The 15,915-nt window shown below is 34.1% G+C and overlaps 1 protein-coding gene across 8 annotated transcripts in view; it reads right to left on the bottom strand.

Annotated features, from left to right (window-relative positions):
* The window catches only part of OSBPL8 (oxysterol binding protein like 8), a gene marked incomplete at its 5' end in the record, with an annotated part of 187,587 nt that overhangs the window by 45,485 nt on the left and 126,187 nt on the right, over positions 1-15,915 (bottom strand). For 7 of the 8 annotated variants that reach the window (XM_080658900.1, XM_080658896.1, XM_080658897.1 and 4 more), the window contains 4 exons: positions 1,644-1,847; positions 4,306-4,407; positions 6,648-6,725; positions 9,501-9,571. In XM_080658900.1, coding sequence (XP_080515026.1) covers positions 1,644-1,847; positions 4,306-4,407; positions 6,648-6,725; positions 9,501-9,571 — 455 coding nt within the window. Of the gene's footprint in view, positions 1-1,643; positions 1,848-4,305; positions 4,408-6,647; positions 6,726-9,500; positions 9,572-14,384; positions 14,521-15,915 lie in introns of those variants that run through there. The other variant, XM_080658903.1, reaches the window with a different exon arrangement.

The following is a 15,915-nucleotide window of genomic DNA, read 5'->3' as shown; positions in this document are numbered from 1 at the left end:
AGTATAGAGTAGTAACTAGTCAGACTGTCTGGGTTTCAACTGGTTCCATGCTAGAAAAATTATTAAAGTAACCTCTTTAGGCCTCAATCTCTTTGTCTGGTTAATAGGAGAAAACTGTATCCTCCTTAAAGTTATGAGAATTAAAAAAAAATTCCATGTAAAATGCTCAAAAGAATCCCTGACACATAGTTAAGCACTCATAAACATTATTTTTTCCTAATCATTGGCACTGACTTTAAAAGTGTTTAAACAATGTCTTAAAGTTTTGCTTGTTGAAAATATTCTGATGCTCATGTACTTGAACAAACTTCCCTCTCACAGATAGTTAGAATGAAATAAACTTGACATCAAAATATATTTTTTATTATTTCTTAAATTTTTTATTTATTGGTTTTAGAGAGGAAGGGAGGCGGGAGAAACATCGATGTATTGCTCCACTTATTTATGCATTCATTGGTTGCTTCTTACGTGTCCTGACCGGAGAATGAACCCACACAACCTTGGTGTATTGGGACAATGCTCTAACCAACTGAGCTATCTGGCCAGGGCTAAAAATATTTTTAATGACTTACAATTCATTATAATTCTTACGATTCCTAAGAGTAATAGTAAAGAATAAATGCTATATATAAAAGGTTTTGAAAGGAATTTTTTTCATTTGAGTATCATATGATATATAAATACCACAGGCTATATGGATTAAATTCTTTCCCCTTGTGGGAAGTATCTAATTCCAGAATGGAACTAACTCTGTAATCCTAAATTTATTCTTCTCTCTAGGCTACTGAAATAAAGGTAAAAAGTCCAGTTTTTTTTCCTACATATATGTATATTGCCCAATTAAGCAATACCAAAAATATTTAAAAGCTGAAGTTACTTTTTCTTAGTGCTAATCTCAATTAGGTGGTTTTCCTTAAAGGAGTTCTAAACCCTTTATTCAAGTGTAACTGGCCTTCTTTCAAATTAAAACAATGGTGGCTTTGTAAAAACTTAAACAAGGCTCAGACATTTATTCTGTTAGCATGTACTGCACATCTACTGTTTGTAGAATTTCTTGGTAGTTAATCAAAATAAGGCTTTTCTATTTTCCTGATTAAGTTTCTGCTATTATAACACAGGAGTGACCACAGTAATGTTTTTTAGTTATAAAGCATTAGAGCTCCATCTTCAAAGAACGTTGCCTCTCAAGAGTAAGAAAGACTGTGATTGCTTATACTTACCACATATTTACATTACTACAGAAAAAACTTACAAAAATAAATGGCAGCTTCTGTTCTATGGTACCTTACAATTTTGACAAACAGAAAAACACAGTAATTATGATACAACATTACAAAGCAAAATTATTAATTGCCATTTTAAAAAAAAAAACAGTACAAACTGAATCCCCATGGCAAAGAGATAATAAACAATATAAGTTAAAAAATTTTTTCTGGAGAAATGTTTAAGTTAGATCTTAAAGGTAAACAAGAACATTTGGTGCACATTTCAATTGTGGGTAGGGTCAGAGGAATAATACCCTTAAAAACAGAAATAAATTTATAAGTGCTGGCACAGAATAGCAACCATTAGATTAAGGGATTTGTCTCAGTTCTACTCACAGATTACCATCTTTACTTTTTACCTATATAACAAGTACTTACCTTCACTGCCCAGATAGATTGCTCCAAAGGATGAAAAAGTTTGAAACAAAAGCCATCCTTTTTTGATGGGCGCTCAATGATTTCACAGGCATTCAAAAGAACTGTTCCTACCCATTGACCATTTTTTTGGGTTTTATAGATCAGTAGCACCCCAGGTTTCAAAACACACCACAACTTGGTCCAGCTCTTTAGAGTACCACGTATCTACAGGAAATAAGTATAAGAAATAAGGCTCTGTTTTTCTCTTTCTGCTCTACAAAATGTAAACTGAATAATGGCAAATAGGATGTTTTAATTTAAAATTTCTAGAAAATGTACATGTTAAAGTCAATAGATATTTTTTTAAACCTACTAAATGGCAAGCACTAATAATAAATATAAAAATAGCATGACTCCTGCTTCTGAGGATCTTAAATTCTAGTGGGAGACTGGGTCACCCGTTTCAAAATACTGTACTAAGTAGAATGGTTTTCCTAACCTTCTAGGTTAGGTCAGGGACTATTAAAATACTAGTAGCCCTGCACACGAGCCAGTAGCTCACTACTGCCTTCCTGTAGCTCCCCCTACCCCTTCCTCGCCCCCCCCTCCCCCCCCCCCCCCCGCCCCATAGCTTGCTGCCCTACCCTCTCCTGTAGCTCTCCACCACCCACTTGTAGCTCGCTGCCCCACCCTCCTGCTGATCTGTGACCCGGTCATTACGCGGTCGGTCGTTACCCTTTAAGGCATAACAACCATTTGCATATTACATCTTTATTATATAGAATATGTTCCTGATAGTCTCCTCTTAGCATCTATAACAGCTGTAATTTTATTTTTGTGAGTATAAGATTATCCTACCTTTTAAGATCTTACCCCTTTACCACTACATAAAGTGCTGCAAACACTGCTAACACACACCAGGAATTCCCTAAATTTGGTGAGTGGTATAAAAAGGGAATAACACCCTCTATCCCTAAAATCACCTTCTCTAAATTACTCCATTGTTAGTAATTACATAAAGTGTGCCATATAAACTTCTTGGGTAAATTTTAAAACACAAGTCACATAACTCTCTCTCTAGTCTTATAAAATGTTCCTCATCCTAGGGTTTAATGCTATGTAAAAAAAGTAGTATATAGCTAGCTTTTCCTATTCTATTTCTGTAATCCATTAAAAGTGTTTCTATGTAAGTCACTGAATTCACAGTACTGAAAAGGATGCTAATATAATATTGAGATTAAAAACTAGGAATTATCCTCAGTTTTATTTAGTGTAAAACATCTGTTCTCTCAAATAGGCATACCACAGTAACTCTAGACAAAAAAAATTTAGAAAGGGGGAGTTTGGAATTAGACATGAAGAAAAGGGAAAATCTTTAAGAAAAAGTATGAATATATGTAAAAGAGATGGAAAGGTAAGAGTTATTCTGAGGTAAGATTCTAGATCTTGGAGATGTGATAGTAAAACATGGATGGTAAATTATCAGAATGCAGGTAGGATTTAGAAAGTCAGCCAGGGGAAGCATTAGGGAGTTTTAGGAACTGGTTGGGAAAATCCAATGTCAAAAAGACAAGAGTAGGTCTAGCTCTGAAAAACCCAAGTGAGATCCAGAGCTTGAAGTCTTTTAAGTAAAGCCAAAATTAGAAGTGTTTTCAGCACAACATTGAAGAAGAACTCCCAGGGAAACCAGCACTAGACTCGTATGTTAGTAAGAGAACTTCAATGACAAATCTCATAAAGATTTTAGGTTGGTGATTGTACCAACTCTTTGGGAAAGCTCAAAGCTTTCAGGAATGGAGTAATTTTTAGGTCAATGCCAGGTACTAAAATTTCTTGAGAGTCAGGGTTTTATAAGATCATTCTCAAAGTTAGCCTTAGTCTGAAAGATTACTACCAAATATCCTCCTGATAAGAACAAGAGAGAGTGACTGATATGATAAAAAAAGGAAATAAAAATAAGTGGGAATAACCAGAGGCCAAAATAATAAGTCATGGAAACAGCAATATGCACATTTCTCTGAAAACTAATCCTTTTCAAATGATAATTTTTATATTAACTTTGTATCATATCTTCTCAATAATGCAATACCAAGTCTATAATAATACTAAATGATAATCTGAAAATAATTTTTTTTAAAAATCCTCAAGGATATTTTCCCATTGATTTTTAGAGAGAATGGAAAGGAGGGAGGAGGGGGAGAGAGAGAAAAACATCAATGTGAGAGAGACCCATTGATTGGTTGCCTCCTGCACAAGCCCCAACCCAGACTGGGCCAGGAACTGAACCTGCAACAGAGGTATGTGCCTTTGATTGGGAAGCAATCCAGGACTCTTCAGTCTGTGGGCCGAGGCTCTTGTCACTGAGCCAAAGTGGCTAGGGCCAAAATATTTTTTTACAGCATACTGAATAGACTACATAATGTCATACAAATCAAAAAGCCTTTTTAAACAAACTGCTATACATATTTGATGTTGTTGTCAAGAGAGAACAACATTAAGGTTCCTTCTCCCCATTAATATTGGAACAGAGAACCTCTGGGATATAATTAATAGTTTGTCAGTGAAAAACAATCATCCTAGTAGTTATTTATGTTTTGCAGGATGGCTTTAGTGTACTCTGGGCTTTCTTATTCCAGTAGATAAACATCCAGCAATGAGAATTCAAGATTCAATACAAACTGACCTTCAACCAATCAGCCATGACAATAACAGAAGGATCTGTGATTGAACTGAGTAACTCCTTTGTGGCTCTTTTCTTTTCTTCTCGGTAATTTTTCTTTTGCACCTATTTCACAGAAGCAATAGCAAAATTAAAAATTCATTAGAAATGGGCAATTTATTTTCAAAATTTTTAGTTCTATAGAATGTAGAGTATAAAATTCTAACCCTCTTTTAGAATTCTAGCATCTTAGAATAAAAGAACTATTTTTTTCATTTTTTTTTTTTTAAGAACTGGTAGAATTTTTAGAGAAGTATGGTTAGAATCTAACTTCTTCTGATCACTAGTTCAGTTCTTTGTATCTTTTAAAGAATTCTACCTTCTTAAAATTATACAATAATACATAAATACAATCTCCTGGTAAAAATTTTAAAACAACACAAATAAAGCTAAAAAGCCATCTTTCATATACCCTATCGTATTCTAACCCACAGAATTACTGTTAACCATTTTGAAAACACTATCTTTTTAGCCCTTTCCTATGTATAGAACCTATAAAAATATACAACTTTTGTGTTTGAGTTTTTAAACACATTAAAAAATTGTTCTCCCATTCATTATTTTTTGGAGCATTTCCATGTCGCTCTCTCTCCATTCATTCATTCATTCATTCACTCACTCACTCATTCATTCAGTTACATTCTCACCCAAGGATGTTTTTCCATTGATTTTTAGAGTGGAAGGGACGGGGAGAGACACAGAGAAACACTGATGTGAAAGAGACATATAGCTGCCTGCCTCCCACACATGCCCTGACCAGGGCTAGGGATTGAGCCTACAACAAAGGTATGTGCCCTTGACCGAAATCAAACCCGAGATCCTTCAGTACATGGGCTGACGCTCTAGCCAAACCGGCTAGGGCTCCACCTCATTTTTTCACTGCTACATAGAATTCCTAGTATAAATAATAAGAGGTAACATTTACTGGGTATATTCTGCATGCCAGTCACAGTTCTAAGCCCTTTGCATGTTTTACTTCATTTAATCTTTACAATAACCTTGGGAAGTAGGACTATTAGTACCCTTATTCTACAAAAGATAAACTGAGGCACAGACAGTAACTTGCCCAAGATCACACAGCTAGTAAGTCACAGAGGCAGGATCCAAACAGAGGCAGACTAGCTCTAAAAGACTTTACCACCATGCCATATTGCTTCTAAAATTTTTCTTAATATATTCTCATACTCATGGAAATCTTCTCTGTTAGCAGTTTTTTTCACATTATGAACAATGCTGCAATGGTTTGCAACTGACAATTTTGCTGTTTCCTGATACTAATATGTAAAATATAAATAAGCCAGTTCTGAGATAATTTGGGAAAGTAGCAGTGAATTAATCTAGCTTTATTATTGCTTTGTTATTATTACATGGATTGGAGAAGAATGATGGTAACCTGTCAGTGATATGCATATGTTTTTTAACTATAACACAAAATCTTCCTAGTTTCACTTAATGGGGTACAGAGACTGCATACAAGTAATAAAACTTTAATAATTCTACAGCCAAAAAATTGTAGACTTTTGGTCTTTATTATAATGCACATATGAATTAAGAGTGGATTTAATATGAAATTATAAATGCAAATAAATACAAGATAAAATATTGGGACGTAAAGAGGTACGAGACTACACAGGGATCAGAGTAAATTGGAAAGGATGTGTTCCTTAGGCTCCAGGATCTGTGGTGATCTGGAAGGCAGGCTCCATACTGCACATTCCTGAAGAGAAGCTGGAAATCTGAACTTGTAATTGTTGAATTTTTAAAACACTGTGTAGGTCAAACAAAATACAGCAGGTCCTCAAATAATGTCATTTTGTTCAACATTGCTTCATTATAACAGTGATTAGGTGCTACAGGAACTTAACTTGTTTATATCAATTAGCCCATGGTAAAACTGGTTTTGTCATCATTTCACCTCAGTTCTAAAAATCAATTGACAATGTTAAATGAGGACTTCTGTATATTTACCCAATGGCCAAATTCAGCCCATGCATGGCCCACCAGTTAGTAAACTTGAATTTCAAAGAGCACAGTGATGTGCCTGACTGAGGACAGCTCTGCAGAGACACCTAGTCCTCCACCCCAGCAGTGGCCAAGTGAGGCCTGAAAGAGCTCTGGGAGAGTCATTAGGCAGCCTTTTCAGTTGACTCCAGAATGTCATACAAATATTGACATTTTTAATGTGTACCTCTCTGGATTTTTTTTCTTCTTTCAAGAAGACTCATTTACTTATTTATCTTATTAGCCTACTTTCAAAAGCACATGCAAAGCATAATGTTAGTTATGAAATGACTGTGGAAACTAACCTTGAGAGATTCTTTTTTTGTGAGCTTGCTTGAAGCTGTACTGTCCTTCTCCGAGCCATTATAAAGTTTAGATTCAGACTAAAATCACATAGAAATTAACAACAACAAAAAATTAAAACCTTCATTTATCCTAAACATATGGTATAAAAATATTAATGTTCAAGCTAGGCTTGTGACATTCTTCCCATTTATTGCTGTGATTTCGGCAAATGTTGATTTTCAAATACTGATTTTCCATGTAGTATAGTATTTGGATTTAAAAACTAATCCACATTAGGGGGATAAAACATAATAAAGAAATAAAAACAGTACTATGCTAAATACTTTATGTGCACTACCTCATTTAATCCTCAAGGCAACCCCATGAGACAGTAGTATCTCCTTTTGCTAATAAGGAAATTAAGACCAAGAGATTAAATAACTAACTTCCCTCAAGTCATACACAGCTAGTAAGTAGAAAAACTGGGATTTGTATTCTGGTTTGGCTAATCTCCAGTCTCATGCTCTTAGCCATCTCACTATATTAATTTCTCCTTTTAAAACTGTTTATACATACTCTGACTCAGACTCAAATTTAAGACTTATCTTCATGAACAACAGGAAATCTGTTTCCTACACATGACAAGATCTAGTTTGGTAATTCCTAAAAGATTCCAATTAAGGGACCAACAGGCCAGAAGGGTGTCATACAAGCTTGATAAATTAGAACACATATACTTTAAGAAATCCTTGTCATATTGTATAGCTAATTCTGGAAAAAAAAAAAAAAGGATCTAGTGACCAAGAGGTCTGCATTCTTTTTAAATACATCACTAAGTTTTTAGAATGAATAGGTTACCTTTTAAATATACATATACATATATATATATATATATATATATATATATATATATATATATATATATATAAATAAAATAGTTTACCAAGTTTTCCTTCTTTTAAAACCTTACTGACCACTATCTTTTTTTTGTTTGGTTTTGTTAATTCTCACTCAAGGATATTTTTCCCATTGTTTTTTTTTAATTTTCTTTTTTATTCATTAAGGTATTACATATGTGTCCTTATCCACCCATTGCCCCCCCGCCCCCACCACTCATTGGTTTTTAGAAAGAGTGGAAAAGAGGGAGGGAAGGAGGGGGTGAGAGAGAGAAACATCGTTGTGAGAGAGACACCATTGGTTGCCTCCTGCATACACCCCATACTGGGGTAGGGATCCAGCCTGCAACCAAGGTAAGTGCCCTTGACTGAGAATTGAAACCGAGACCCTTTTGTGCTCGGGCTGAAGCTCTAAGCACTAAGCCACACCTGCCAGGGCAGGGCACTGACCATTATCTTAACCATGAGAGTCAAGATTCAAACTAGCTTTATTTACTCTAAAGCAATGCTGTCCAGTAGAGCTTTTTGAATGACAGAAATGTGAAACGTTCCATATCTCAGTTGTCCAATACGGTAGTTGCTAGTCAAATGTGGCTATTAAGCATTTGAGATGTGGCTGATATAACTGAGAAACGGAATTGCTAATTTTATTTAATTTTAATTACTTTAAATTTAAAGAGTCATGTATGACTAGGTGCTACTGTACTCAAAGAGCAGTTTCAAAGCATACTGTTTCATTAAGGTATGTAAACTTTCTTTCTAGGTTCCCTGCTCCCCACCCCACCCCACCCCCCTATTTATAGACTACATATAGGGGGCTGTGTAGGTGTGGAGTTTAAGTGTTTAGGCTTCTGAGTTGGGAGGAATGTATTATACCATACACTTACCAACTCTGGCATTAAGGTTTGAAAATAGGTTTTTAAAATCCTATAAATTGCATTGTATTTCTAGCCATGGCAGACCGAAGATAATCACTTTCTCTTTAATTTTCTTTAAGTATATATTTTATATAAAATAATCAAGGCATTTCTCATGTATGTTACCTACATATAAAGTACTATTAAACTTCCATCCTAAGTACTTTTACACATATGATAGATGGACCTTTAATGAATATTTGAAAAGTTAAGTGCAAATAAAATTTGTGTAAAATTATACATTAAAACATATGTAATCTTCTCAACCACTCCCAAGAACAGGAACAAAAAATGCAGACTTTTTTAAAGCAAAGCCATTTGTGAGAATAGCAGAGAATTTACTAGCTTAAGAAATAGGTTTTCTTACTTCACATCTTCAAAGTTTGATTCCACAAATATAAGTTTCTTCTGCTATTAAACCTGACCAGAAGTAATAGTCAAAAGTCAAATCCCTTGACATATTATAGAAATCTAGTAAATTACAAACCCATAGGAAAACCAAGGCATCCTATAGTGGTTCTCAATTTATTTCTCAAGCATGTACTTTAAAAAAGAAAAATATCTCAGCAGACCTAAGAATATGTACAGGTATTCTAGTTTGAGGAAAACTAACTCAGGAAAATATGTCTTATTCTAAGAAAATGTCTTTCAATTGCAGGCTATTACTATAAGAGATCTTTGGTCTTACATAAAATGTACACATTTTGATGGTCATTCGAATGAACCCCAAATACTTAAAGAATTAAAAAAACACACACAAAACATAAACCCTGAGAATTTCTCCAAATGGAACTCTCAGATTTCAGTTTGAGAAGTATTGCTGTAGCAGCCATACCAGAAACAATAACTCCAGAGAGGATACTGGTTACCTAAAGGCTATATTTGCAAGTAAACAACAGCCCCAGTGAAACTTTTCTTTTTTTCACCGTATCATACATGGTTTAGATATACCAACCTAAGAACATCTCATAAGATCTGATAGGATTACAGTGTTAGTTTCCTCATCTTAAATGTTAGAAAAATGTTGTAATAATATATTTGGGGGCAACAATACACTTACCTTGCTCTTTGACATAGAAAGTGAAGAGTCATCTCTATTTTGAGAAATGTCTTCCCTTCCTCTTTCAAAACCTTTAAAAACATTGTGATTATATCAGTATCATTACTTTTGAGCATATATAGGCACTAAAAGCAAATGCAAATAAGTCATTCAATTTCAAATATACATTATGTTTTATGTACATTAAGCCTAGACTGAACATACAGTTTTAAACTATTATTAGTTTTAAAGATTTCTAGTATAATAATTCTCTAGAATAAATTAAGGCTTCCAGAGGTAATGAAATTTTTCCCTGAACCCACCAACATCAAGCTACATACCACTTTTCTCTGCTCCTAGAGCACTGTGGATGAATTTAGGCTTCATGGAGCTTTTGTTCTCCTAGTGAACTGTTTCCTTACAAAGAATACTGATAAACCAATCTAACATACTTTTCATACCTCTTGCCAAACTAGAAAACAATTCCAGAATTAGTGATAAAAGATGACCAGGGCAATAAATCTGGACTGAGGAACAGACTTAAATCTAATAATGTGCTTATTGTAAGATGCCAGTGTTCTTGTTTCGGCATTAAGGGTTCAGCAATCTGGAGAAAGGATGTCTGTAACTTAAGTAAGAGTCCAGAGACTAAAGATAATTTTGAAAGGCATTGGGGGTCAGAGGAGCCTGGCTGAAGAAACCAGTTCTCCTTGTCTCAGGACCCCTTGCTTTTTATTAACACAAATTGTCCTAAGGCAAGGTGGAGATATACACTTCAAAGGGTAGGGTTTCTTTACAGAAGCATTGTCAGATTGGGGAATAGCCTACGGCTGTTCAGGTGTTTGGCCAGTAGGAGGCAATAACATGTAGATTAAGATGCCCTGAGTTGTCTGGCAGCAAACAATCATCCTTTTCAGGTTTGGGGAAATGTCGTTAGCCATTCCCAACAGGCGATAACATATGTGACTTGGCGCTTGTTGAGTCCCCAAGTTCCATCAACCTTTTGATGAAACTCTTGCAATTATGACATGCTGGGAACTGGCTTCTGGCAGTGAGAATTAAATGGAATTGCACAGAAAGCACTTAGCATAGTGTTCTGTACCATAGTATACGTTCAATTAACACTGACCCTTATTATCACTGTCACTACTGCTATACACATTGTAAAAGGATGAATCTAAAATACATGAGTGTACTGAGATAAAAATGCACACATCTCTGCAATCATGTAACACTATGCCAAAAGTAGTTAAATTAATGTTATAAGGGTGTAATTAGAGAAATGTTAATTCTGAGATTTATGTGGCAGGCATGAAAGAGCAGTAATCATTTTAATGTTCTTTCTCTTTTTGAGGGCAAGTAATATTAACTCTTCCCTAAAGCTATTTGTTCTGAGTCCAATAAAAACTTATACTTAAAATATATATATATATATATATGTGTGTGTGTGTGTATAGATATATCTATATGTATCTATACACACACACACACACTAGAGGCCCTGTGCACAAAATTCAATGACGCAAGGGGGGGGAGGGGGAGGGGACCCTCAGCCCGGCCTGTGCCCTCTCACAGTCTGGGAGCCCTCGGGGATGTATGACTGATGGCTTAGGCCCATGGGCCTAAGCTGTCAGTTGGACATCCTTAGCGCTGCCACGGAGGCGGGGGAGGATCCCGCCACCACCACTGTGCCACCAGCCATGAGCCCAGCTTCTGGCTGAGCAGTGCTCCCTCTGTGGGAGCACACTGACCACCAGGGGGCAGCTCCTGCATTGAGCATTTGCCCCCTGGTGGTCAGTGTGCATCACAGAGACCGGTCGTTCTGCCATTTGGTCAATTTGCATATTAGCCTTTTATTATATAGGATAGGATATAATTATTCATAGCTCAGGACTTAAAAATAACTTCTAGCATAGCAACAATACCATTTATTCCGTATTTGGTTTATATTAGCTAAAAACAAATCCATTCCATTTTCCTAATTCAGATTTTATAGAATTTTTTTCTGTAATACAAAGAAGGAATCACCCCCTCCACCAGCCCCCCCTTCCCCTCCCCGCCCCCTCCTCCCCCCGCCACCTCTGGTAAAGAGAATGATCACACAACTCCAACCCTTGGGGAAAAACACCTGTCTCATAAATCCAACATGGAATTTTAAATGAAAACTTAACAGAATTAGAATTTTTAGTGTAAAACAAACTGAAGTTATATAATTCAGCTTAAAAGTTGTAAAATATTTCAGAGTAATAAATACTTGTAATAGGTAATTCTCAATGCTAATAAAATAATATAAAACACTTCAAAGATCTTCTAAATATATAAAAGCATAAAGATTTTCTAAAAGTATATATTGTAAATAAAAAGTGATGTCTTCTTTTATTCTCACAAAAACAGACTTCAGTTTCTCTAGTGAAGTTTTATATTCATCTGAATCTAGACAAATCCATTTATTAGATGAAGAAAAACACCACTTCACTGTGTCTACATTCACATATTATTTTAAATACTGAACAGTAAATTAAAACAAAAGCAGAAGTTGTAAGTCTGAATAAACTTTTTTTTACCATGCAAGTATGTCTTATACAAAGTTTCAAATGTTGGAAAAGGACATTGATATACCTAGGTTGTATGTTATCTGTCAAAACCAATAAACAAATCACATTTTAAAAGATTATCTAGCCAGGCTGATGTGGCTCAGTGGTTGAGTATCAACCCATGAACCAACAGGTCACATGCCCAGGTTGCTGGCTCAATCCCTAGTGGGGGCATGCAGAAGGCAGCCAATTGATGTTTCTCTCTCATTAATGTTTCTATCCTTCTCCATTCCTCTTTCCCTCAAATCAATAAAAACATATCAAAAAATAAGAGATCCTCTATATAAACTTTTAAAAAATTGTACTATAGTATCACTATGAGTACATGGGCAGGTGTACCATTTCTATATTACAGCTCATTATAAAGAAAAGGGCCATATAAAATGTACTTATGAAGGTAGAAATGACAAAAAAATTTAAAAAATATTTTCCTAAGGAAAACTAAAATGAAAAAAGGTTGTGATCAAAGTAGTAAGATAAAGTTACCTTTAAATGTCAGATAAAAAAAAAAAAATGCACCCAAAATTTTTCTTTTCATTACAATAAAATGACCAAGAAGACTTTTCTGTTTTAGTTTTAACTTAAAAAAATACATAAAAAGCTGCTTGCTTCGTGGAAATACTTAATTCCATTCTACTTCTTAGCTGATAAAACATATTTTAAAGAGCTTTTCATCATGGCTGGTTATAATATAACTGTTGGTTGTATTAAGTGGAATATGGAAGTATCCTTATGAATATATTTTCTGTTTCAAGAATTAGAAAACCAAGCCAATCATTCATTTTTCCATTCAAGCAAATTGATCCAGAATAACGTTCAATATATTATTTGACAAGAAAACTGACAATTCTGCCTTTAATTACCTAATTAAATAAAAACCAAATTTTTAAAAGTGACGTTTTCTATTCTTTTATTAGGGTCACATGATTCTTTAGTATTGAGCAGACTTGAGGCAAGGTCAACAAAGGTGTTCCAGCAAGCTTGCTGGTTTAAAAAAAAAAAAAAAAAAGAACAAGGAGGCAGAAACAAATATAGAAATGGAAGTCACATTGTAAAAGCAAATAGAGCATTCAGCAACATTTTAAAAATTCAGTATATTGTATTCTCAAAGCCACTTCAAACAAAGATAAATACTAATATTTATAACCCTTTGAGAATGTAAGAAAGAAGCATATAGTACCATGCTACACTAACAAGACTAAATATGGATTATGAATGCTATTTAAAGCTTACGCTACTTAGGCAACAGTTCAGGACTATGGTTTCCAATTCTTTTCAGAAACACTTAAAAAAGAAAATGAAATCAGTGAATTTAAAAATAATTTATTTAATTGCTCAGGTAATACCTTCTATAGTGTTTCATTATCACAAAGAGATGAATATACCACCTATCAACATGAATATTCACAAAAAGTAAAGAATAAAAATTAGTGTGAAAATAGAATAACAAAATGTAAGGGTCAGAAAAATATACAGATTGTTAAAGTACCAGTTTCAGTCAATATTTCTTTTTCATGAATATTAAGAGTATTTTTATTTTAAAAGAAAAATAGAACTTTAAAGAGTAGATATAATTATGTAGCAGTTTAAAATTTTGAAAAGAAAAAAATGTTTATATTTTAAAATATATCCAAATATTTGCTACAATAAATCTTTTTCAAACAATAAAAGATCAATTTATATTTACCTCTCACTGACAAATGATTTAATGTCTAAATCATAGCTGTTAAACACCAAATTTCATTTAATAACTATTACCTTAATAATTTGTTTTTCTTAGCAAAAACAACATACACAAACACATCTAACAACAAGTAAGGGATTTCAAAAATTATTCAGAAAACTTCACTTTAGTCAGGGCTTGAGCTATTAAAAGTTAAATAAACATCAATTTTAGGTTAGTTACTCTTCTCCTGAAAACAGCCAAACAAATATCAATATTAAATATTTGGGTTTCATTTATAGAAATCTCAGAATAATTTGTTCACTTATAGAATTTTATATTCATCTCAAATCCAGAAAAGGTTTTAATTTTATCAAAGGGTCATACTATTTACTTCCATAATTAAAACAAAAACTCATGCTATAAGCACTGAAGATTCGTACTTTACCGAATCATTAGTTCTCAAGTTTGAGCTTAAGAAATTGTAAGAGAAAATATGGAAAAGCCAAGCGCTATAGCAGCAGCTACTAAAACCTAACCTTTCATATAGAGTTGTTTTCCTTAAACCAAAGCAGGTTTAAGATATTAAAATGTCTATTTTATTTTAATGAAAACTGTGTAAGAAAGAATTAAGACTAAAAAACAAACCTGGCAATGAAAGTTCATTGTATCCTCCAAATGAAGCATTCCGGACAAGCTTTCGGCCATCACTTCGTGGAGGAAATAAAACAGGCGAAACAGTACAGGAAGAAAATCTGCGCTGTTGTGAGCTTTCCTCTTTCATGGCTTAGAAAGTCTATTTAATGTATATGCTCACCCAGAAGGCTAATTATATGAGTATGGCAATGACAGGCTTTTCTCTCACATCCAAATATAGCAAAAGCCACCAGCACAAACAAAGGACACACACATTTAACAGCAAAGAAGGACCAGAGCCCGTCAAATCAGTAATAAACAGACCGAGAGAGAGGCTGACAGAAAAGGCATTAAACCATGCTGCTGGGTTTTTTAAATGACCTGGTAAACAAGAAAGGCAATTCCACTAACGCTTTAGCTTCCAGTAATGCCCTGCACTGAATTGCTGCTTTAGGAAAACAAACCAAGATCAATACTTAAAAAGATTCAGGATGAAGTAATAAAATCAGTTTCTCTTCCTTTCTCAAAAATGCAACACTTTTCTCCTTATCCATTATGTTTTTGTAGGATCTGCCACAGTACCCACCTCTTATGGTTATTTCCTTTGTATTTTTTGCTTACTTCCAAAATGGATATAAACATAATACTGTTTATCCTTCCTGAAGCCTCTAGATTTATATCTAATCTACTGCTTGCCTCAGCCATGATTAAGAATTCATAAGGAAAGATATTCTTTCAAGTGCAATTTTAATGGATTCCAACAGCTAAAGCAAAGGATAAACATTTAAGTTTTACCTCTAGCAGAGATATATGAGTCATTAAGACAGTGTTAATCCAAACCAATCAACAGAGAAGATTAAAAAGACTTAGTACTCCAATACATGTTCCTTTGAAACAAGTATGAACTGCTACAGTTCTTCATTACATTTAAGCTTTTCAAAATATAAAATCTACCGAGTATTTTCCACTAAAACACTTCTATTAAAAAATTACCCTTATTTTCACAGTAAAGAAAGAAATCTCATTCTTTAAAACTAAGTGACTGGTACGATCCCGCAGTATTAAATCTAATAGGAAAGTACCTATAGCCAAAATGTTACACTATATCCTCTCTACAGCTAACTTTAAAATTCCAAAAAATTCTTTCCTAGTTATATTACAATCCATTTACCTTACTCTACCTTAATTGAAGTTAAAAAACTCTAGTCATTTATTTTCTTTATATATCTTAGATTGATTTTTCTGGCCATAGTTCTTACTTTCAATCTGGAAATGCACCCACTTAGCTGGACAACAACTAATTCAGTTACAAATGACTTTGTGGTTCATTTTTACAGATACCTTACGATAAGATCTCAGTTTCCTTCTTCATTATGCATACAGTTCAAGGCTGGTACTCCACTCATATACAACAGCATTCCATATAACCCAAGACTTTCTCTTTACTAGAAAGGACACTTAAAAAAAAAAAAAAAAAACTCGATTGCCTGTACATAACATATTCTTCCTTAAGCAAAGACATTTCAAAATCAATTAGTGATTA

The sequence above is a fragment of the Plecotus auritus genome (assembly GCF_963455305.1).
Source record: "Plecotus auritus genome assembly, chromosome: 3".
In the NCBI taxonomy this organism is placed as follows: domain Eukaryota; kingdom Metazoa; phylum Chordata; class Mammalia; order Chiroptera; family Vespertilionidae; genus Plecotus; species Plecotus auritus.
The sequence above is the reverse complement of the archived record's forward strand: the minus strand, read 5'-3'. Positions and strand labels throughout refer to the sequence as shown.